The sequence below is a fragment of the Littorina saxatilis genome, linkage group LG11 (genome assembly GCF_037325665.1).
Source record: "Littorina saxatilis isolate snail1 linkage group LG11, US_GU_Lsax_2.0, whole genome shotgun sequence".
In the NCBI taxonomy this organism is placed as follows: Eukaryota; Metazoa; Mollusca; class Gastropoda; order Littorinimorpha; family Littorinidae; genus Littorina; species Littorina saxatilis.
In genome coordinates this window covers 13,034,471-13,058,158 of record NC_090255.1, presented here as the reverse complement: position 1 = coordinate 13,058,158, position 23,688 = coordinate 13,034,471, and the positions used below count along the sequence as shown (strand labels likewise).

At 43.9% G+C, this 23,688-nt stretch overlaps 1 protein-coding gene across 8 annotated transcripts in view; it reads left to right on the top strand.

Annotated features, from left to right (window-relative positions):
* Nucleotides 1-23,688, top strand: part of LOC138979783 (potassium voltage-gated channel protein Shaw-like) — a 170,139-nt gene that overhangs the window by 108,732 nt on the left and 37,719 nt on the right. For 7 of the 8 annotated variants that reach the window (XM_070352523.1, XM_070352522.1, XM_070352521.1 and 4 more), the window contains exons 4-5: nt 12,803-13,629; nt 14,754-14,771. In XM_070352523.1, coding sequence (XP_070208624.1) covers nt 13,108-13,629; nt 14,754-14,771 — 540 coding nt within the window. In that variant the 5' untranslated portion in view covers nt 12,803-13,107. The remainder of the gene's footprint in view (nt 1-12,802; nt 13,630-14,753; nt 14,772-23,688) is intronic. The other variant, XM_070352520.1, reaches the window with a different exon arrangement.

The following is a 23,688-nucleotide window of genomic DNA, read 5'->3' as shown; positions in this document are numbered from 1 at the left end:
AGGGCATGCTCCCCCGGAAAATTTTGATATAAACAAAGTAAATGGAACAATCTGGTGCAATCTGAGCCAAGAAACTCCCCTAATATACCTTCCCAAAAGTAAATTTAAGAAGACAATTTGGATCAAAACAAGGACAATTTATCGATCTGGTGCAACCTGAGTCAACAAATTACCCAACTACTATCCAAAACCGTCACTTAGAAGACAAAGGCCGGCTCATAGGGGGGTCCGGGGGCATGCCCCCCCCCCCCCGGGAAATGTTTTTTTTTAATAAAAATCAAGGAAAATGGAGCAATCTGAGCCATCAGGTTTTTTTTATTCTCAATGTTTTATTTTTTTTATCTTTTAAAATTTATTTTTTTAATTTTTAGTCTAGGGGGGGTTTCCGGAAACCCCGGACCCCCCCCCCCCCCCTGGATCCGCCCCTGACTAAGCACCGCCCCCCCCCCCCCCCTAATCCATTCTAGTGACCGGGAAGGTGATGGAAGCAGCACAGGGGCTAGGATGGCCATCAGGCTCAGCCTCGGTCATACAGGCGACTCAGTCGTTGCGATTCAGTCTTGCGATTCAGTCTTTGGCCGATCGCACATCACATCGTAGGCCATTGACTCGTCACACGATGAACGATAGACGAACGACTGGCGAACGATAACTCCACGCGAGCGGGGCGGAAGTGACGTGTCATAGTGAACACGGCAAACGCGCTTTGCGAGAGCAGACGCTAAATGTTCGAACGTCGCTCCGTACCTTTCTGAAAAATTCCTTTCAGCATTACGCCTTTGCAAGAAATAAAGTTCCCAGACAGCTGCAATTAATGTTTTCCGACCGCTGTTCACACCTAAAACGTCTCCTTTATATCTGAGTAAAAAACTGTTCTTCCAAAAAGTTTTGAATTGACGAAGAGACGCTGTACATTATTTTACGTCACGGCGTCAAGGCCGCAGCAACGCGTTCTGATTGGCTCTGTTGGCTCTGCCCCTGCGATTGACCGACGACTGGATCGCAGGAATAGAACATGTTCTAAACCTCAAAGCTACGAAGGAATCGCATGAGACTGAGTCGCAGACTTCTCGTAGCTGTTTTCTACGACTGAGTCGGCTGTGTGACAGGGTAAATCGCGCGACTCGGTCGCATGTGTGACAGCCCTCTAATGCACTACTCGGCGATGTAGGCCAATTATTTTTACCTTTCTATTTCGAGATGGCAGCATCTCCTTCCCCTACTGCCCATTAATTAAACCCAGCATCACTTTTCTTCCCCCGGCTTTCCTGACCGATTCCGCGGAATGATAATTGGAAACTTGGCGGTGCCGCTGACTATGGATTGATTCTACCGGGATACGCTTTGTGCGTGTAGACAAGGGGGGAGTGCATTCCGCGACATCTTGGAGGAAACCCAGCCAGTCCAAGTGTGGCGCACAGACGCCGATTTGAGAAGTCGAGGAGTATCAAGTTATTACACGTATTCCGAGAATGTGAACATAAAGAACCGAAAATCAGTCGGAGGGTTTTGAAGAAGAGCTTGGTTTGTCATCTTGATCTTTTACCCGTCGACACAAATATGTTTCTGATGGTCTCCTAGACAGACATAGAGCGAAAATAACTCACTGCATGAGGCTCGTATTATAAAGCCATAAAGCCACGTTATAAAGATATCATAAAGCCACAAAATGCGAAGCAAGAAGGAGAAGCTGAAGAGTTCGAGTGATGACTGATTTTCGTTTTCGTGCAACATAACAGAAGAGAGAGAGAGAGAGAGAGAGAGAGAGAGAGAGAGAGAGAGAGAGAGAGAGAGAGAGAGAGACAGACAGACAGACAGACAGACAGACAGACAGACAGACAGACAGACAGACAGACAGACAGAGAGAAACTGAGACAGACTGAGAGAGTGAGAGAGAAAAAAAGAAGAGAGAGCGCGAGCGAGGGAGACACAGAGAGAGATAGAGAGAGAAAAGGGTGGGGGGGGGGGGGACGGAAGCGAACGAATCCACATACAGACAGACAGACAGACGTACGTCTGAACGAAACTTGGAAAGTTGAAGTGTCTCATGAGTCATCTCGGGTATAACCAACTGTTGCAAACACAAACTGTCAGCCCAGCACTGAGACCCATCCTTCAAAAGAGTTCCCTAGCACAGCACTCATGTAACTTCCATTATTCTTTCAGCTAAGAAAATATTTGTAAAGTGGAAAGATAAGCCCCTTGAGCGTAGTTTCAGTGTTCACGCCGAATTATTAACTCGCGCAGCTGTCTGGCACGTTCGTCGTACTTCATGCCAATTTTTTTTTCTCCAGAAATCGTACGTGTTCCAGGTTTATTCCTTCCTAATCACTGACTAAGTGGGCAGAAAAACCGCCAAACTTTCGGTGTAAAAACCGCGCGGGTCTGCTTGCCAAGTCCGGAGCAACACAGTGGTGTTATTCTCTTCCGTTGTTGATGGTACGTGAAGGGAGCTGGCGAGTTACGAGAAGAAAACGAAGAGAAACGATTCAGAAAGATTTTGGATAAATAAATAAAAAGGTTGTGCACTCGCACACTGGCAGAACTGTTCAAGTGCATTCTGCCTCGGCCCCTCTGTCTGCCTGTCTGTAGGCTGTCACACACACACACACACACACACACACACACACACACACGCAAACTTCCAACTTCCACTCACCACCAACCCTATCACCACCACCGTTCTGGACGCTAAACACACGAGTGAGATTGCGAGTTGTTATCTGTAAACCGATATAGTGCAGGGGTGGGACTTTTCCGCGAATCCGCGGATTTCTGCGGACACAACTTACGAATTCCGCTGGAGTAATCTATTTTTCCGCGTCCCATTTCATCACAGTATCTATAACTTGTTGACTAAATGATATGGAGAGAAGTGGAGATGGAACAGAACACTGGAGGCTTGAGAGTTAAATTGTGCTGTCTGAAAACTCCTGATAACTAATAGTCATTTTGAGCTTCAATGCAGTTGGGGCGTCACTTGGATCATACTATTGCCAGTGATTGGATTATGGATATATGGTTCATTACGTAAATATGCACCATTACAATGTTACCATTGTTGCCGGTGAAAGTTTTTTTTATGTTTTTTGTTGTTGTTGTTTTTTTTGGGGGGTGAGGAGAATGTCTTTTTTACCTTATCCAAACAAGTTGAATTTTAGTCTCAAAATGCACCAGATTGCACAGATTTTAATGTACCATTTAAAAAAAATCGGGGGAGCATGCCCCCAAACCCCCCTAAAATAAAGGGATTTTCTCTTTTTTCATCACAAGTGAGTCCCACCCCTGATAGTGATAATGATAAGACTGTTCTTGTAGTGCGTTAATCTTATCCCAGAAGCAAGCGATAGTGACAAACCAGATAACAGCTTTTCAATCAGCTGCTACTACAAAGTCATCATATGGAATGTTCTCGTGCTTTCTTTTCGTCTATTTATTAATCAACTACTGGTTCCACTTCGTCTGCTGATACTTCGTCTTCTGCGTTCATGGGCTGAAACTCCAAAGAACACTCGAATGCTCTTTGCACGAGTGGGTATTTGTGTGCATGGCCGTTTTTACTCCGCAGGAAGGGGATAATTTATGCACTCCACCCATAACCCACCAGGCACGGCCGTGATTTGAACACTCGACCCTCGAGAGGCTGACGTCTTATTCACTAGGCCTGCGCCCTCCCTTCTGCTGATACTACTATTACAGTAATATCTGTAATGTTAGGACATACGATGAGAGAACACCTCTCAAGAAAGGACGCTTAATGTTGTCTCTGTTTGTCAACGTGACCTAAATACACCTGCCGTGAAAAAGCATCTGCAACGTGGGAACATGCGTGGCTTGTCCCAATCATATTCTTTGATCGTAGGTACCAGTACTGTCTTCCTACCGCTATTTCTACTGTTGCTGTTGTTGTTTCTTCCTCTATTGTTATAGACTACTACTACTACTACTACTACTACTACTACTACTACTACTACTACTACAGTCGAACCTGTCTATAACTACCACCCAAAGGACCGACCAAAAGTGGTCACTATACTATGCAGGTAGTCGTTATGCAAAGGTGAATTATATAGTATAACAAATCTCGTCTGGGATCTTTTGGAGAGGTCGTTGTGGGTAGGTGGACGCTTTCGAAAGGTAGTCACAAGGGCAGGTTCGACTGTACTACTAATACTTCCACTAGTAGTGCTCCAATAACGTGTATCCTATTCCTAATCCTAACAGCTCAGCAAAGCGAGACACAGAATCGGCGGGGAGGATTTAGCTAGAGCCAGGAAGATGGACGCTGATGGGGAAAAAGTCAGCCGTTATGGAATTATCGATCACACGGCGATGAATGTTTTATCGGGGGAAAATGTGGACTGAAAGCCGAAACATGGAGGACTCCCTACACCGCCACCGACCCCCTCCCCCCCCCCCCCCCGGCCCCCCTCTCCTCTTCCCTATCTCCCCGGCCCATTAGGCGCCACGCGCATATTTTTTTCTTTGCAAGACCAGGCATGGCAAGTCTGAAGAGAAGTTTGGACATGGCAGAGTACCATGGTCCAACATTAGCGCAAAAGTTTTGCAATCATTTTAACGTTACCGCTGCGCTGTCGTGTTTGCCCTAGCCAGTTCTCGGGCCGGGGATAATAGCTGGTCATCATCATTATCTTCCTATAATTAGAAGCTATTTCCATATCGTAATATGCTGGTGGCCGCAAAGACGACCACTGTGGCTCATCCAGGAGATGGAAGAAACTGGCAGGAAAAGCACACAGGTCGATGCATGCTGCAAGATAGATGTCTGTGATTGCCGCTTTTTTTATTTGTGCCTCTGGGGTTTTGTTCGGGGTCCGCCTAGTTTGGAAAAGTACTTGTAGTTGTGGGTGAAGTTTGCAGAGACTCGATTCGGTTTGGTTAGATTCGCTAAATATCGACTGTACTGGACTATTGTGGAATGTTTTTAGTCCGAATTTTTTTTTGTTTTTTTATTTCTCAGAGCGAACCTCACGTCAACCTCTTTTGTGAAGACTGGTTTAAGAACCATGAAAAGTTATAGATAGTCCACCATTATTTGAGCGGCGGTCATGTGACGCCTGCAAAAGAAATATTTGATCTGAATAGCGTACTAGCCAGCCAAGTTGAGCGCCTTAAATGGCATAGAAAGTTTGAATTAAATGACACGGGAATGAATGCTTATTAGTTGGGGTACGAAAATAGTCGTAATAATGTTTTGTTGTTGCAGTTTATAATATAATATTACTTCATGGTAAACGAACACAGTTAAGTTTTGCCTAATTGCCTTTGACACGCCTTATAAGAGAATATCATATTTCAGGCATTGAACCACGTGGCTTATTTCATTACTTTACTAGTTTTATGCCTGACGAGACAAGGTCATTATTTTAGGTATTGAACGGGAGAAATGTGTTATTTTCAACACAAACTAAAACACGCACAACTAATAATGAAACAGCGTTCGTGATTCGACAACAGCGTGTAATGAATGCGCTCATCAGACCCACATCATACGGAGACCATTTTCAAAACATGTTCAGCGAACCAAGTTCAAGTTGTATTAGTCCATAACCCATGGGGGCATTTTGAACAATAAATACAATCAATACAATCATGATATATGCTAATATAGTAAATAAAAAAATAAAAAAATAATGAAAAACTGTTACAAATTCTATTAATAACCGGAACAGTTTTCCCCGATTGAACACGCCAGCTGTCGCGGTGAAGGTTGTTCTGGATTGAGCTGCTTGTGTTTTCTTGCCAAGTCCACTCGGGTTAAGCGAAGAAAAAATATTCAATGTTTTCAATTCCGCAGACGACCCTTTTTCCCCTCTCGTTTCGAGCACTATTTTGACCCTACAAAAAATATTAACTTGACAAAACTCGATTGTGCAGACTTTGTAGGGAAAGTTACTTTATCCGACATCTAGGGGACACAACTCGCATTGCTTCCGGCCAATGATAAGCCAAATACGACAGTTTAAATAATAATCTTAATAAAAGTAACCAACCTGCCGACCCTATTTTGGGGGCCTTGCAATCAGAAACAAAAATGGTATCGTTTTTGACCTTACTTTCCGGTGGCGGCCAGTTTGTTCGATGGAGATACATTCTTTCTGTGTAAATTAGCAATCTTCAGTCAACGTCGCCACAGATCTGTCTTGGCTTTTGCATGGTACGAGACTGAGCATCCTTCTATTTAGACACATACCAATAACCAACAGTCTGTGTGATAGTGAGTTCCAAACTGCATGGGATGAGGACATCCGGCCTTCTACCAAGATAACAAGAACATCAACAGTCTGTGTGATAGTGAGTTCCAAACTGCATGGGATGAGGACACCCGGCCTTCTACCAAGATAACAAGAACATCAACAGTCTGTGTGATAGTGAGTTCCAAACTGCATGGGATGAGGACACCCGGCCTTCTACCAAGATAACAAGAACATCAACAGTCTGTGTGATAGTGAGTTCCAAACTGCATGGGATGAGGACATCCGGCCTTCTACCAAGATAACAAGAACATCAACAGTCTGACAGCTTTCCACTGGGAGGAAGCAAACTGAATTTCTAAGCAATTGAATAATAAGGTAACGAACATCAATAGAATATTAAAACGTCTGTAAAGATTGGGGAAACTTTGCTGAATTAATTACGCACGTTGACACAAGTGGGAGTCACGAAGTTGATTCCGCCCCAAAAAAGATGCCTAGCCTGCACAGAATGCACGACAGTTGTTGATTGTTGGTATGTGTCCAAGTGAAGACTAGACTCTCTCCTCATGCAAACACGAATCTGTGGCGACATACAAGATTTTCTTGCACGCGAGGGAAGATAGCTTTAACCATACCTTTATTGTGTGAAATGTGTATTGAGTTAAGTGAAGCTGAGAGTTAAACGCACAGGTAGCAGGTGTAGGGATTGGAAATGCGATTAACAAAAACAAGAGCTGTATTGTGACACTTCCTGTCTTAATAAGTAATGCTCTTTGATGCGTTTTTTGTTCGTGGTGGCATGTTGAAAAAACAAGGCTGCACTTATGAAAGTATAAATAGTTATGTTTGTAAAGTTTTAATTGTATTGTATGCCTGCAATATCACATTTTGCGACTGAGTAATTGTACTTTTTCTATGCATGGAACGTGCATGGTTAAACACATGTGTATACGTACTTGTTAACGTTCTCTCTTTCTCTGATCCTTTATCTCTTTCTCCCTCTGTGTCTGCCTCCCCCCCCTCTCTCTCTCTGTCTCTGTCTCTCTGTCTTTTTGTCTCTTGTTCTCCCTCTGCCCGCCTGTCTGTATGTCTCTCTATATATATCTTTCTCTTTTCCTCTGTCTGTAAGTACAAAAAGTTATGAACTTATTCAAAAACTAATTTCTTGGGTCGGGGTTGGATAGCGGTTAATGAGGAGAAGATTGAAAATGAAAAGGCTTGTGACACATCGTGCCAGATTAGAATAATTTGAACGGACCTCACGAAACACAGTCTTTAAACTAATGAACAAAAACAGTTACTTTAGGAACTGCCAAGAGGGACCTTTTCGTATGTTTACGTATACCATCATTGTTTTTATATATAGAACATTAAATCATAAATACGCAAGGTGTACAGGAAACGTATCACGCGTTTTTGCAAACAGCTCTTTTTCTGTTCTTTTTGTTTTAATTGGGAGAATGGCTGCTCTGCTGGGATCCGCATTTCCGCTGTCGCTATGCCAGCCTTTGGGGTTTGGCAGTATCTTTTAATACAGACACAGCAGCCTCTCCTTTAAAGACAACTGAAATAGTCAAGACAAATCGTTTACTCCGTTGCCGTGGAAACGTATAAACATTGTCCGCGCTCTTGTACCAATTGTATAATTTTATTCTCGGCACGCGGGCATCAAGTGAGGCGAAGTGACTGCCTCGACGGAGAGGATATATTTAGCTCCACGCATATATTTTTTCTCTCTCTTGCTTCCGCTTTCCCCTCCTTTTTCATTGAAGAGTCTACAGGGGCGATAAGCGCGGACAGCTAAGCTCCCCTGTGGTCACTCGGCGCGAGCCAGCAGTGTCAGTCAGCTGGACAGGGGGAGAGATATAGTGTCCGACAAGAGTGAGGGCCGGGGGTGGGCATAGTGGGTCTCCAGACACTACTCCACGGCTCCTGTCTTTGAGCGGCTATGGTGTGACCCCGCCGCTGCCAGCCCGACTCCAGCTTCGATCCCTTGCAGCCGCGTGCCAAAACCCTGGCGCAATTTTTGCTCGACAGAGTCCGTGTTTAATCCCCCCCGTATTGTGCCAGCTGCTTACACTTCCGCCATCGCGGGCAGGGGTAGCCAGGAATCAATGGCGAAGGAAAGCAGGGAGGCCGTGTGCCGATACAACACCTACAGCTCTCGTAAGACAGCGGTAGGCCGCTCTCTGGAATCTTGGGCCTGCTGAATGCCGCGCGTGTAGGCCGAGAGCGTGCTGCCATCACTATTGATTTTGACTTCAGCAGCCTCATGTGCTTTACAAATAGTGACTCCTTGCATACACACGCCGACACCGCACGCTCCCTCCCCTCCTCAGTCTGTGCGAAGCGGGAACAGTAGCAGCAGCAGCAGCAGCAGAAGCAGCAGCATCGCGGCTCGCGGCTCGCCAAGCAGCGACTGATCTGCCCGTCATCATCATCATCATCATCCGCCTGCACGACGACCGCCGCCACAATGGGCGCGGGGTGAACCACCTTGTCACCAACCAACACCGCCGCCATCTTGACTTGCAGCTAGCGGCGTAACTTACCACCACATGTGTGTCTGCAGCCGTGACGTGTCGTGACTTGACGTGCTGCTGCTGCATTCTGCTGCATGTCCCTTCTCAGCTGATTACTGGGTGATGGCGGTGGCCGTAGCACAGCACAGCAACAGCACAGGACGGCAGCAGCAGCGCCGGGCGTGTTGACCAGCCGCTAGCCCGGCCCGGGTGGCTTCACTTCGCTGCTGTTCCGATCCGTCATTTCCCTTCGCCATCGTCTCCTGCCGGGCGCGAGGAGTAGCGGCGATGCAGGAGTCTAATCCACTTGGCGGGCATTAAAACGGTGAAATGAAGTGGCAGCTGACCTGAAAGGCGTGTGGCTCTTTTCCTTCCACCCCCCCTGTGAACGCCGGGATAATGTTATTGATGAAGGTAAACACGTTCTCACAGCTCATTTGGCCGTGCCGTACCGTCTGTCAGTTTCAGGAGGGATTCAGTCGGTGCTGTGTGAAAGCGCTACTCGCACCAATCGATGTTTAAACCGATACAGGCAAACCTGTGCTGTGCACTGAATACACAGCATTTCTATTGACAACCTCGCCTACTAGTACTACGTGTGTTGTGGTTCATTCGGCGGGAGCCAACCCAGTTTGCTGCCGCAAGTGTTGGGGGAAACGATTTAGCTATCACACCCTTGTTATTATAGGTAAAAGTGTTGGGGGAAACGATTTAGCTATCACACCCTTGTTATTATAGGTAAAAGTGTTGGGGGAAACGATTTAGCTATCACACCGTTGTTATTATAGGTAAAAGTGTTGGGGGAAACGATTTAGCTATCACACCCTTGTTATTATAGGTAAAAGTGTTGGGGGAAACGATTTAGCTATCACACCGTTGTTATTATAGGTAAAAGTGTTGGGGGAAACGATTTAGCTATCACACCGTTGTTATTATAGGTAAAAGTGTTGGGGGAAACGATTTAGCTATCACACCGTTGTTATTATAGGTAAAAGTGTTGGGGGAAACGATTTAGCTATTACACCGTTGTTATTATAGGTAAAAGTGTTGGGGGAAACGATTTAGCTATTACACCGTTGTTATTATAGGTAAAAGTGTTGGGGGAAACGATTTAGCTATTACACCGTTGTTATTATAGGTAAAAGTGTTGGGGGAAACGATTTAGCTATTACACCGTTGTTATTATAGGTAAAAGTGTTGGGGGAAACGATTTAGCTATTACACCGTTGTTATTATAGGTAAAAGTGTTGGGGGAAACGATTTAGCTATTACACCGTTGTTATTATAGGTAAAAGTGTTGGGGGAAACGATTTAGCTATTACACCGTTGTTATTATAGGTAAAAGTGTTGGGGGAAACGATTTAGCTATCACACCCTTGTTATTATAGGTAAAAGTGTTGGGGGAAACGATTTAGCTATTACACCGTTGTTATTATAGGTAAAAGTGTTGGGGGAAACGATTTAGCTATTACACCGTTGTTATTATAGGTAAAAGTGTTGGGGGAAACGATTTAGCTATTACACCGTTGTTATTATAGGTAAAAGTGTTGGGGGAAACGATTTAGCTATTACACCGTTGTTATTATAGGTAAAAGTGTTGGGGGAAACGATTTAGCTATTACACCGTTGTTATTATAGGTAAAAGTGTTGGGGGAAACGATTTAGCTATCACACCGTTGTTATTATAGGTAAAAGTGTTGGGGGAAACGATTTAGCTATCACACCGTTGTTATTATAGGTAAAAGTGTTGGGGGAAACGATTTAGCTATTACACCGTTGTTATTATAGGTAAAAGTGTTGGGGGAAACGATTTAGCTATTACACCGTTGTTATTATAGGTAAAAGTGTTGGGGGAAACGATTTAGCTATTACACCCTTGTTATTATAGGTAAAAGTGTTGGGGGAAACGATTTAGCTACCACACCCTTGTTATTATAGGTAAAAGTGTTGGGGGAAACGATTTAGCTATCACACCCTTGTTATTATAGGTAAAAGTGTTGGGGGAAACGATTTAGCTATCACACCGTTGTTATTATAGGTAAAAGTGTTGGGGGAAACGATTTAGCTATCACACCGTTGTTATTATAGGTAAAAGTGTTGGGGGAAACGATTTAGCTATCACACCGTTGTTATTATAGGTAAAAGTGTTGGGGGAAACGATTTAGCTACCACACCCTTGTTATTATAGGTAAAAGTGTTGGGGGAAACGATTTAGCTATCACACCCTTGTTATTATAGGTAAAAGCAGTTGTGCTTAAGCTGCTGGTGCGAAAGGATTTACTGCTGTTTGTTTACACTTCAGTGCTTTTTCCACATCAGAGCAGCGTAATGCCTTCCCCTGCTTTTGTCGTCTGGAATTGGCTGTGTGGAGTTTATTTGGTTTTCAGGCTGCGCAGCTAGACACAACAACATCCTTTTGAGTAAGTCCTTTATTCCCTCAGCGTTGGTAATTGGATGACGATTGGAGGCCAAGTGCTTTTGTCTCAGATGAATAGAATTGGAAGTGGAGACATGATTGCGTCTACAGTCTTTCTCAAGAGTCGTCTGACGTGAGGGAAGGAGTGAGTTTGGCTGGAGGCCATGGCCTGCGATTCACATAATCTGGAGAAAGGGCTTCATACTAGCAATATGTCTATCACTTTGTGCCCTATGGCTTGAAGCTTGCCGTGTTTATGTAGTGCAGATAACACCTGTCACACGTTGGCACCGCTGAAGAATAAGTGGGACATGTTTTGTCTTGTCTTTTGAGAGGACTGCACAGCCGTCTGTCTGGAGTTTGCTTCATCGTCTGCATTTTTGTGTGTGATCCTTCGGATTTGAATTTTGAGCTTCTGAATTGACGACCAGAATGTGCATGTGTGTGTGTGTGTGCGGGTGTGTGTGTGTGTGTGTGTGTGTGTGTGTGTGTATGTGTGCACGGGCGTGTGTGTGTATGTGTGTAAGAGAGAGAGAGACAGACAGACAGACAGACAGAGCCAAATGTGTGGGTGTGAGGGTGTAGCTAGAAGTGTCACGCAGCTTCACCGAATAGCTGTCTGCGTGGACAGCTAATCCTCAGAATCCCCTTTGGCCAGTGTTGGCCATCTGATGTCCGTGGCACGACAGCTGTCACTCTCGTCGCGTCCAGCAATGCATTAGTAATGATTGGCTTTGATTAGCTGTGTCCAGCCTGAAGTGAACTTTGACTGATTAATGCTTCATTCAATGAGGCTGATATTGGCAGCACATTTCACTCAACCTCCTAGGGTGAATGTGCTGAGAGAATGAGCTGGCAGGTACTATTTTCTGGGGGGATTTTTATTCCGAAGGTTTTCCATGATCTGTCAGCAGGATCCATGAAAGCCATACAGTGGATGTTAGACGGTTGTGCATATCAGCAATTTTACTTTGTATAATTTGTTTATTTGGGATTTTTTATGATTATTTTTGTAAGGTGCTTAGAACTTTGTTAGGATTTGCGCACTAAAAGTACCCTTATTATTATTATTATTATTATTATTATTATTATATTATTATTATTATTATTATTATTATTATTATTATTATTATTATTCGACATCGGTTTGCTTGGCTAAGCCACAGTGGTTTCCGCCTACTCCTTTGTGCTTTGCAATTTGACTTGGGAAACGTTTTTGTAACTCCTATGTGATATAAAGATCGTTGTCAAACAACTCTTGAAGTGGTTTGTAAAGCATGTCATTAATTGGGCGAAGTGTGACTACGCGAAGGATGCTTAGCGAACCTGGCTGCATTGAGCTTTAGCACTGAGTTTTGGGTAAAAAGACTTCGCAAAGTCTTCGCGAAGTCGACTTCGGGACAAATTAAGCACCGCCTTTATGATTTGCAGTTTTGAGCTAGATGTTTGCTTACTGTGCGTTTCCTTGGTGTGTGTATGTTTCCTGCTTTGCCGTAAGTATGTTTAATGTGTATTTGCTTACCTTGTTCTGGTAATGTGTGCATTTTGCTTTACCGTGAGTTTTTATTGTGTGTATTTGCTGACCTTGTTCTGCATTTGTGTGCCATTTGCTGACCAGGTGTCTGTTTTTGTGTGTGTTTGTACAGATGACTACAGGCAGGAGTTAGCGGAGCGATGCGCAAGAAAAAGCCGTTTGGTGACTGCTGCAGGCCTGCCCCTCCGCTCCCTACTCGTGCCCCCGTGCCCTGCCAGCCTTTGTGACGCTGCCCTTCCTCCCCATGGGACTGCCCTGCCCGGCTCTACCCTCCCCTGCCCTTCCCACAGTCAGCTGAGCTTGGGGCCCCAGCCAGGGGCCGAACACGGAGAGGGGGACGAAGGGGCTGGAACCTTGTGATGTTTTGTGAGCTGGCGCCACCTTGCCCGCACTGACCCTCCCGGCCACCTCGCCGCCATGAACATCAACGTCGCGGACGCGGACAACCGCGTCATCATCAACGTGGGAGGCATACGGCACGAGACGTACAAGGCCACCCTGAAGAAGATCCCGGCCACCCGCTTGTCCCGATTGACGGAGGCGCTGGCAAACTACGACCCTGTGCTCAATGAGTACTTCTTCGACAGACACCCCGGCGTGTTCGCCCAGATCCTCAACTACTACCGCTCCGGCAAGCTGCACTACCCCACGGACGTGTGCGGCCCTCTCTTCGAGGAGGAACTGGAGTTCTGGGGCCTGGATTCGAACCAGGTGGAGCCGTGCTGCTGGATGACATACACGCAGCACCGAGACACTCAGGACGTGCTGGCCATCCTGGACCGGCTGGACCTGGACACGGACAAGCCCACGGAGGAGGACATCATGAAGAAGTTTGGGCTGGAGGAGGAGTACAAAGCCGGGGAGCTCAACTGCTGGCAGCGCATCCAGCCCAAGATCTGGGCACTCTTCGATGAACCTTACTCTTCCACCGCCGCTAAGGTACGCTCACTGCCTTCCCCCCCAGCCACCTACACGCACTTACCTACCTTACATTTCCTGCCTTCTTCCCCACTCGCACTCTCCCCCCGCCTAGCTCACGTTAACACGTGCCAGCCTTCAAGCGAAGCAGTCCCTTTCTGCCTTTGTGAGTTTATAACTTAGACGTTGATTTGCTAGGCCAATTTCTTCTGACCCGAGTTGAAAGTTGCACTGACATGCTTGGCTCAAGACTTGTCTCTGCCCTCCAGTCTCGGCCACAAATGCAGAAGGCTAAGTAATGGAGAGCACTATTTTTACCGACATTTAGAACCCACTGCATCTAGTTTCGTGTCCTTTCCTCTCGACCTTGCTAGATGTGGTAAGTTCCTAGTTCCCCAACCATGATGTCAGTGTTAAAACTGAGGCTGCTTTTCCCCCCAACCCTTGCTTAAAGTCTGATCAGTACACGTCGCTGAGATGGTGTTCCTTTGTAACAGTATGGTCGAGCATTTTTACTTGTAGCAGACCTCAGATTTTCATTTCAGCCAGGTCTTGGTTGCCCGGACAGAAATCATTGAAATTGAAGTAAGGATTTCAGACACATTAGGTTACAGACGCCATTTTCTCCATTCCCTTTCGTGCCCGTCTGTTTGTCGGTCTGTCTGTCGGTCTATCTGTCTGTCTGTCCTTCTTGTTGAAGTGAGTGCGTTTTCTGTTAACTGTTTTGAAAAGAGCATGAGCACGTGTGACATTGCTTTAATTATTTCGTTTCTGAATTGTAAGTATTTTTCCTTACTTTTTGGAAATTTGCACAGAAATGCATTGAGATTGCCATTATTCTCAAAATAATATGTTCAACTTTTCTTGATGAGGTTTGCTTCTTTTTCAAAACTTACGATCTTTTTTTACGATTTAACGGACGTTTGTTGTGTCGGTCACGTTTACCTACTTTCCCAAAAGCCCTAACAAGTTGATGCAGAGATAACGATGTCTGTCAAGGCTATATCACCTATACTTTATATGAATTCAAGTTAGAATACTAATTTGAATACAGTGTAACCTTATCAGATGGCTGACTGTTAATGTACGAAGAATTAAACGTCTTCATCATTTTGACCTTTTTTGGGTACTATTCCTTTTTCCAGCGCCCCATTTGTCCGAGGGTAAGTTTCTCAGTGCCTGTTGATATCAGTAGCCGTGCCCTTTTTTCTCTTTGCCTCTTAGCCCCGAACGTTGAAACGGTGTCGTCTTACTAGCCTCAGTCACATCATTCTAGCCCTATCACCCGGAGTTTTGTGAAAGTAGGTCAATGTGACCTTCCACCTGGTTGTACCCTTCGTGTCAACGTCACCAGCTATATTTGGGTGTTATGTCAAAATAACGAACACTACCAGTACCTTTATACTATATAATTATACTCTGCTGTCTCTGTTCGCTGGGAGAACGAGAGTAGTTCACGGAATTGAAAATCAGTCTGTCCACACTTTTTTGTAACGTTGATGTAAAGTTAAAAGAAACTAAAGGGCTTTGTCTTAGATAGTAGTTCTTGGTGGGCTAGCTGGTTTTATATCACCATAGTTCTTTTTGTCTCTTGTGTTTTGTTTTCTGTAATGTAGTCTGCTTTTTGCCTGCTTTCACCCATACCCTTCGTACTGCAGAACTGTATCTTATGTACTTTCTATGGTCATTTTCTGGAGGCACACTGTTACGTTGTCCTTCGTCATTTAGAATTCACAGCTAGCTGTTTTCTGTGTCGATCTGCGTACACGGCTATGACTGTGGGTAGCTGAATGTTGTCAATTTCTGTTCATATCGATTTTTTCCTTCCAGTGTCTCCAGTTTTCTGCAATCCTTTTTTCCTGTTGTTGTATTAGTTTTGCCGTCTCGGTGGAAGGCAGCGTAGACGTTAAACCCTTGACTTGTTTCCCTTTCCCTTTTTGCACGCCATCTGTGTTCTGTACAGCTGGACAGACAAAAAGAACACAAGGAGATAGATCTATGGGAGAGATGGATGGATAATTTATAGCATTAATCATTGTATTGATTATTACAATTTCCGGATCAGACATGAAATCGATGCATATAATCGGAATATAAAGTGCATGAAACATACAATTGCATTGTAGTAAAGCAAAAATATAGAGAAAAAAACACACATAGACGATGGGAGAGAGAGAGAGAGAGAATGCAGAATCAATAGGAATGCCATCTGTTGATGACGAACAATGCCAGTTTGAAACATAAAAAGTTGCAACAGGAGGGAAAGGACAAAGTCAAGCCTTTTTTTGCTTGGCTTAATTTACGCAAGAGCTTCTTCTTGACACACAGGAGAGAAAACATGTTTGTGTTGAACCCTTGAATTAGGGTCTGGTTTCTGGGGAAAACTGATGTATAAAGTTCTCGTCCTTTTCACCCAGACACACAGAGAAATACAAGCACACCCAGACACACTGATGCACTCACGCACGCACGCGCACACGCACGCACGCAAGAACAAGCACACACACACACACACACACACACACACACACACACACACACACACACACACACACACACACACACACACACACACACACACACACACACACACGACAGAGAGACTTAGAGACTGAGATAGACAGATAATTCCAGACTATCGGTAAGAACAGAAACTTTTTGTAAATGGTTTATGCAAGGTGAACTTCTAACGGCTCAACCTCAGTTACACGTCTCACACAAGAACTTTGAGTGATTCAGAATGCTATTTCAAAGGAGTCAGAACACAGGGTTACCTGGTGGTTCACTGATTCGAGAGGAACAGCTGTGCGAATCCTGCCTCAGAAATTCGTCAGCGATAAATCACGTTTGAGCGTGATTCAGGATGTTTATGCGCCCTTTTTCAAGAGAGCATCTGTTGTCAAGTGCTGTATAAATTGGAGGAATCGCGTACTGGTAATTTTGCAAGATAGTTATTGAGCACTCCCCTGGAAGATAGTTGTTGAGCACTCCCTTTTACGAGGGGAGAGTTCGTTTTTGCTCACCGCGCACCGAAGGACTTAGCGCATAAAATTAGTTTTACTGTCTTGTTTTTACTCGGATATTAGCTCTACCATAGCCAGGGGATAAAACAAATCGATGTAGTACTTGTACTAAGATGGCCCTCTGTAAATATATGTGTTGAAACCCCGAGTAGTAGCCTAACCCTTCAAGTTGGAAACCGAATGGACTGATTTGAAAACTATCTCGACGAATCTCAAAACCATTGCCTTACAGTAGTTGAAGGAGAAAAGGAGTCACGACGGTCAGCAAAAGCTTGACCTACTGAGAAGAAAACCCCGCATGAATTGACCATTTGTCTTAAAGGTACTGAACTTGTCAAATCCAGGTTCACGGAGCCCCTGGGGCTTTTAGTCATACCTCAGGCATCTATCCGTTAGAAGAACTACCAAGTTGCATTGACTTGTACCCAAAGAGTCAAGAACTGCGATTTTTTACGAATTAATTTCGTACTCGGACCCGGCTGGTCTTGACCTATTTTTGGATCTAAATTTAGATCAGGTAGATCACCACATCATGCACAAAAAGACACGTCACTAGCAAACTATGTCAGACGTAATCATGAGTTTGTGTAAAACAAAATGGAGGCCGGAATCACTCAGTTGAATCGAACTCCGACCAAACACCACGTAATAACTAGGTTAATTTATGCACTCGCGTGAACAAGAACATGTCGAGCTTCACAGATGTCGTCGTTGGGTAGTTTTAGGTTTGTTTTACCACCATAGGAAGATTTTTGAACTGTAAATGCTCGCAGCTGCAACAAAAACGCAAAACGAAGGCTGTGAGCTGCACTGTGCCTTTAAGAGCTAGTTTTAGGAACGTTTCTGTGGATGAACGAAATATGATGAACCGCGTGTTTTGTCTTTGAAAGCGTTGCGTGTCATTTTCTTACTGTGAAATATATACCGAGCAAGAGTAAGCAATAAGAGTACGAACGTGCAATGCGAGTAAAAATATGTGGTAGATTTCGAGTTGCTTGTGTGCCCTGGTAGTGTCAGCTGATGCACTAACGAATGAAGAATTATAATGTTCAGATTTCTTAAACTGAGTCCAGAGCTATTTGACTGCACTGTGTAACTACAGTGAAGTCGCTAATCATTGTGCAGATTCAACATGACAGCCGGATTAGAACAAAGTCAGAGCCCCATCGTTAATTTTCTTCAACCTTGGAAAGAGTTTATGGTTTGAGTGATCTCCCAGATGCTGAACAGAGTATTACTTCCTGAATGGACGAGGAAACGGCCATACACGTCAAAGCCCACTCGTGACCCCGTACCCCGTCCCCCTCCCATCCAAGAAAAGCAAATGAGTGCACGTAAGATTTGTAGCCTACGCACAAAGAAGAAGAAGCTATTTGACTAACCTTAGTACTCAGTTAGGTTTCTAGGCCAAAGCCTGTGAATGCCAGGATCAATGGGAGAACCGAATTGTACAGGCTTTAAATCGCTGGCAGGAGCAAAGTCTGTCTCTCTCCCTACCCCAACGACTGCAGGAACGAACAGTTCCTGGCTGGGTATTGATCTCTGCCGTCTGATTTCGCAAAAGAACGCTTGACCTTTCGCCGCCTATTCTCGACGAGCTTTAGGTCTGGAGGCTGTGCTCTCCGTGTAATGCAGTTCCTGTCTCTCCTTGTATTCTGTCGAAAATGGTTGCATCTTGATGCACTGGTTGGGTGACATCCGTGAAATGGTAGCTGTTGTCAGCAAAATGTACGGCATACACAGGCCAGAATGTGATGATATGTTCACGGAATGAACATGTCCATGCCGCAGCCTAAAACTGGGTCGCTGCTCACGCCACAGCTCGATTGACGATTGACGTAGGACTAGCAAACAACCGAGAAGAAAACCCAAGCTGTGAACCGCAGTAGTGGCCTTCAATTAGCTGAAGCATTTGATCAAGAGTTGTATCTGACTATTGTACCCGGAAGGGCTATTTTTGGTATAGATGGGATATCAGACAATACGCTGTGTGGCAGAAATAAAGACCCCGCAGCATTTAAAGAAACTCATCATATCAGTCAACGCTCATGCCCCTTTGGACACTTTGTATTACATCCTCCGTAGCATTGTTCAAGCATCTTGGTGACAACTCCATTCCTTGGGAGTTCTTCAGCCGAGTTTTGATCATCCAAATTCAATTCAGTGTACCTAGATGATATCCAGACAAGATAAGAAACGGGTTCTGTAGAATATCTGATATTCTACAGAACCCGTTTTTACATTTAGTCAAGTTTTGACTAAATGTTTTAACATAGAGGAGGAATCGAGACGAGGGTCGTGGTGTATGTGTGTGTGTGTGTGTGTGTGTCTGTCTGTCTGTCTGTGCGTGTGTGTGTGTAGAGCGATTCAGACTAAACTACTCGACCGATCTTTATAAAATTTTACATGAGAGTTCCTGGGAATGATATCCCCGGACGTTTTTTTCTTTTTTTCGATAAATGTCTTCGATGACGTCATATCCGGCTTTTTGTAAAAGTTAAGGCGGCACTGTCACACCCTCATTTTTCAATCAAATTGATTGAAATTTTGGCCAAGCAATCTTCGACAAAGGCCGGACTTCGGTATTGCATTTCAGCTTGGTGGCTTAAAAATTAATTAATGACTTTGGTCATTAAAAATCTGAAAATTGTGAAAAAAAATAAAAATTTTATAAAACGATCCACATTTACGTTCATCTTATTCTTCATCATTTCTTGATTCAAAAAAACATATAAATATGTTATATTTGGATTAAAAACAAGCTCTGAAAATTAAAAATATAAAAATTATGATCAAAATTAGATTTTCGAAATCAATTTAAAAACACTTTCATCTTATTCCTTGTCGGTTCCTGATTCCAAAAACATATAGATATGATATGTTTGGATTAAAAACACGCTCAGAACGTTAAAACGAAGAGAGGTACAGTAAAGCGTGCTATGAAGCACAGCGCAACCGCTACCGCGCCAAACAGGCTCGTCACTTTCACTGCCTTTTGCACTAGCGGCGAACTACGTTCAGTTTCATTCTGTGAGTTCCACAGCTTGACTAAATGTAGTAATTTCGCCTTACGCGACTTGTTTTTATCTTGTCTGGATACGCTGCAAATCTTCGACTCGTTTGCTAAGAACATGTTACGTCATTTCAGCTAAATTGAATATGTGTATTATTTTTGAACGTTGTAGAAAGACGTGGTATGAATAAGTTAGTGATCTAACGTAGAAATATCGTTTGACAATGGAAAAACCAAACCCTATCATGCTATGCAGCATAGTAACGATGTCGTTATTAAAGGAACTTTCTTTATGTTGATTTTGATGTCTGAGTGAAGCGTCCCTGTGTATCCTCTCTTGACGAAAAAGACCTCTGACGTTTCAGCATTAATTTATAGGGTGGTGGATAAGGATAAACTCTGTTATCAATACAGAAAGCCGTACAGGTACTTGCAAGCTGGGACCGACCCAGTTCTGCTGCTGATGTTAGCTATATTGAATGTAATTTAATCGTACATTGAACCAATAACACGGTCAGCTGCTTGCACTCTAGTGCAAATATGTTTTTGTGGATCGAACGCATTGCTGCTACTTAAGGCCTGCCAAACGACTGTGTGCTTTAGCCTACGGGAGACTTAGTCCCAACAACGTAGTTTCTGTTGTCTACTCTCTGCAGAAAAGGGAATTCGAAGCTTCTCTCTGGCACAGGAAATGCATAGATACAGAAAGAGAGAGATAGATAGAGAGAGAGAGAGAGAGAGAGAGAGAGAGAGAGAGAGAGAGAGAGAGAGAGAGAGAGAGAGAGAGAGAGAGAGGGGAGTGGTGGAGGGAAAGAGAGAGAGAGAGAGAGAGAGAGAGACAGAGAGAGAGAGAGAGAGAGAGAGAGAGAGAGAAAGAGAGAGAGAGAGAGAGTTCTGCCCATAGACGCTCACTTACAGAGGAGTCAAAGAGTGTAGAAGCTTCTATACTCTTTGGAGGAGTGCTCTATCTTCAGAAGGCTCAGAGATAGCAGTATACGATAAGTGTCTCTCATTCCTCGATGGTCATACGAGCTGCTGGCGAGTCTGGTGGCCAAAGCAAAGATCTTCTACTAGCGTGGCAGTAGCAGATCTTTGGTCAATACAGTATGAAGGTTAACATGGGGAGAGGGGGGTAGCTTCAGAGGTTCTGAAGGGGAGGCACGGTTGGTGCATCTTGCAGGTGTTTATATCCTTGCGTTTGTTTTACCGGTAGGGTTGTCCAGTTGATGTTCAGCACCTCAGGCCTTCTTAGATCTGAACGGGGGGGGGGGGGGGGGGGGGGGTAATTTCACCGAAAAGGTCAGATTTGGTCAATGGCTGCCTATTTCCTCTCCGTGATTTCTCTGACCAGTCTCCCTTCGTCTTCGGTCGGTAATTTTGTCTTGGCATGGAAAAAGTGTATCTGTGTACATGTTTTGTCTCACACTTTCATTTCTGTGCACTGTGTTGGCAGTGTTACTGGACTGTGGACAGTTTCTGTTCATTTTACGTCTAGATTTCGTGGTTGATTGTTGTCAAACTTCATTCTGTTTTGTCTACATTCCTGACCATTGTGTCGTGCGATTGATGTATACTTTTCTTTCTTCTCCTTCTTGTAGAATGGTTTAGACATTAAAACGTAAAAGGAAGATATTTAATCATAAGCCTTAAATGGACAAAGACTATCAGATCAAAACTTTCATTATATTGCACATGATGACTGTTTCATGAGCTACAAACGCACTCATGATCGCATGAGGTCTGGTTATATTTTGAGGTAACAATTAAGGTCCCACCTCTGAAAACATCAAAAGGGTCAAAACAGCGCAAGAATGACAAAAAACTTCATTCACTCAGTTCTGCCTATTTTCAATTGATGTTAAATGCAATACTCATCTCTGCAGTACGTCTATTTTGTGCTGTAAACTGTACCCGAACAATAGCATACATGTGCGCTTAATTATTGACCATTCCGTGCATTCATGCGGTCATTGCAGAAAAGTAATTGGCAACATGTCTGGAAGCTTCTGACCACTCGATCCCTGCTAAACACTGATGCTATGCTCTCTCGAGATAAAAAAATAAAATAAAAAGAAAAAAAGTGTAACCTTTAATCGAGGAAGGATTGTGACAGAAAATAAGCCATGAAGCACACATGACCTTGTTCTTCCTTAGAGTCAACACTCAAAATTCCACATTTAAGACTAACTTTGCTTGATGTAGGATTGTGATAGATACTGAATCTTGAAGCTCTGCCGTTTTGTACTGAGCTGCTCAAACTAGCACATAATTGTAAACTGGTTTTGGCCAAGAATTGAATGCGATAGGTACAAACCCATGACACACGAACGACCTTGCTCTGCCTTTATGTCGTCGCTAAAACATCCAAATAATTTTACATTAATGTTGGCCAAGGACGGATTACGATTGGTGGACCTATGAAGTACGCAAACCTTGTTCTGCTTTGTGTCGCCTCTCAAAACTCCACATAAAATTAGCTTTGTTTGAGGAAGGTATGTTTTAGGTACCGAGCAAGTCTTGAAGCACACACAACCTTGTTCTACCTTGGTGTCGCCTCTCAAAACTCTACATGAAAATCATCGTTGGTTGGGGAGGGGTTGTGGTAGAAGATGAGCAAAGAAGCGATCATGACCTTCATGACCTTATTCTGACCTTCAGATGACTGCTCCCAACGCCACATGAAGATTAAATTTAGTTGAGGAACGACTGCTGCAAGTTTTTTTGCCATGGAGCACACATGAAATTGTTTTGTCTTTGTGTCGCCGCTCGAAACTCAGCATAAAATTTAACTTTGTCCGAGAAAAGATACATCGTTACATCATAGGCACTGAGCAATAAAGCACACATGACCTTGTCTTGCCGCTCAAAACTCTGCTGAAAAATAACTCTGGTCAAGGACGGATTACGATTGGTACCGAGTCATGAAGCACGGCATAGCTTGTTCTGCTTTTGCGTTGCCACTCAAAATGTCGACGTCCATATGACCTCAAATTGGTCAGTGTCTGCAGGCCTTAATGGCCATCTAATCTTGTCCCCGCCCACCTCGGTCAGCCCGCTTAATTGCGGGACTAATGGGATTTTTGGCAATGTCAGAGCTAATGGAGTCCATGGCCGTACTTATGGTATTTCACAGTCGCTGGAGTTATGTGTGCATCTTGTGTCGCGGTCCTTTTGGTAAGGTATATGCCCAAAAAGAACGAGGTTTTGCTTTCAGAATAGACTGCTACCATGATATTTGCATTTGGTTTGATATACGCATAAATGATAATGGGGTTTAGCTGTCAGAATCGACAACTGCCGTGTGTTCATTTGGTTAGGTATACATATAAATATAACGAGGTTTTGCTGTCAAAACAGAGCACTACTATCATGTTCATTTGGTTAGATATACGCATAAAATATAACGAGGCTTGACTGTCTTAACGGACCACTACCGTTTGTTCATTCGGTTAGGTGTTCGCTTTTAAACAAAACAAGGGAAGGGACTACTACAAGTTTCTTCGTTTGGTTAGGTATATGCATAAACAAATAACGTGTTTTGAGTACCAGAACACACCACTACTCATTAAGACATAAGACATAAGATCATTTATTGTCCATACAATTAAACAATGGATGAAAAAGTGTGGTTCATCTGCTCTAAAAACAACCAAACAACATATGACAACAACCATACAAATAAAAACAACCACCAAACATACAAACATTGTGCAGGTATACAAACTGGAACTGTATCCAATTTGTACTTTGGGTTTGGTATTTCTTCTCTCACCAACCCCTAAACATACACCCATTGAAGAACGCATTGCACTATAGGAACTCAAAACACAACAGAAAACAATCGCTTCAGATCACAAAATCCCTGGCACCGAGCCGGGCTCACGCACATGCCTGCATTCATTAAACTGAACAGCATTGTGACTTTTTTTTTCTTCTCCAGCAGTCGTCAATTGTAATCCATGGGGAAAAGACACTGTCTGCATGCAGCTGTTGTTATTTTGTGTGATAGCATGATTGTCATTGTTTGGTGTGTGGGGCTAGTAC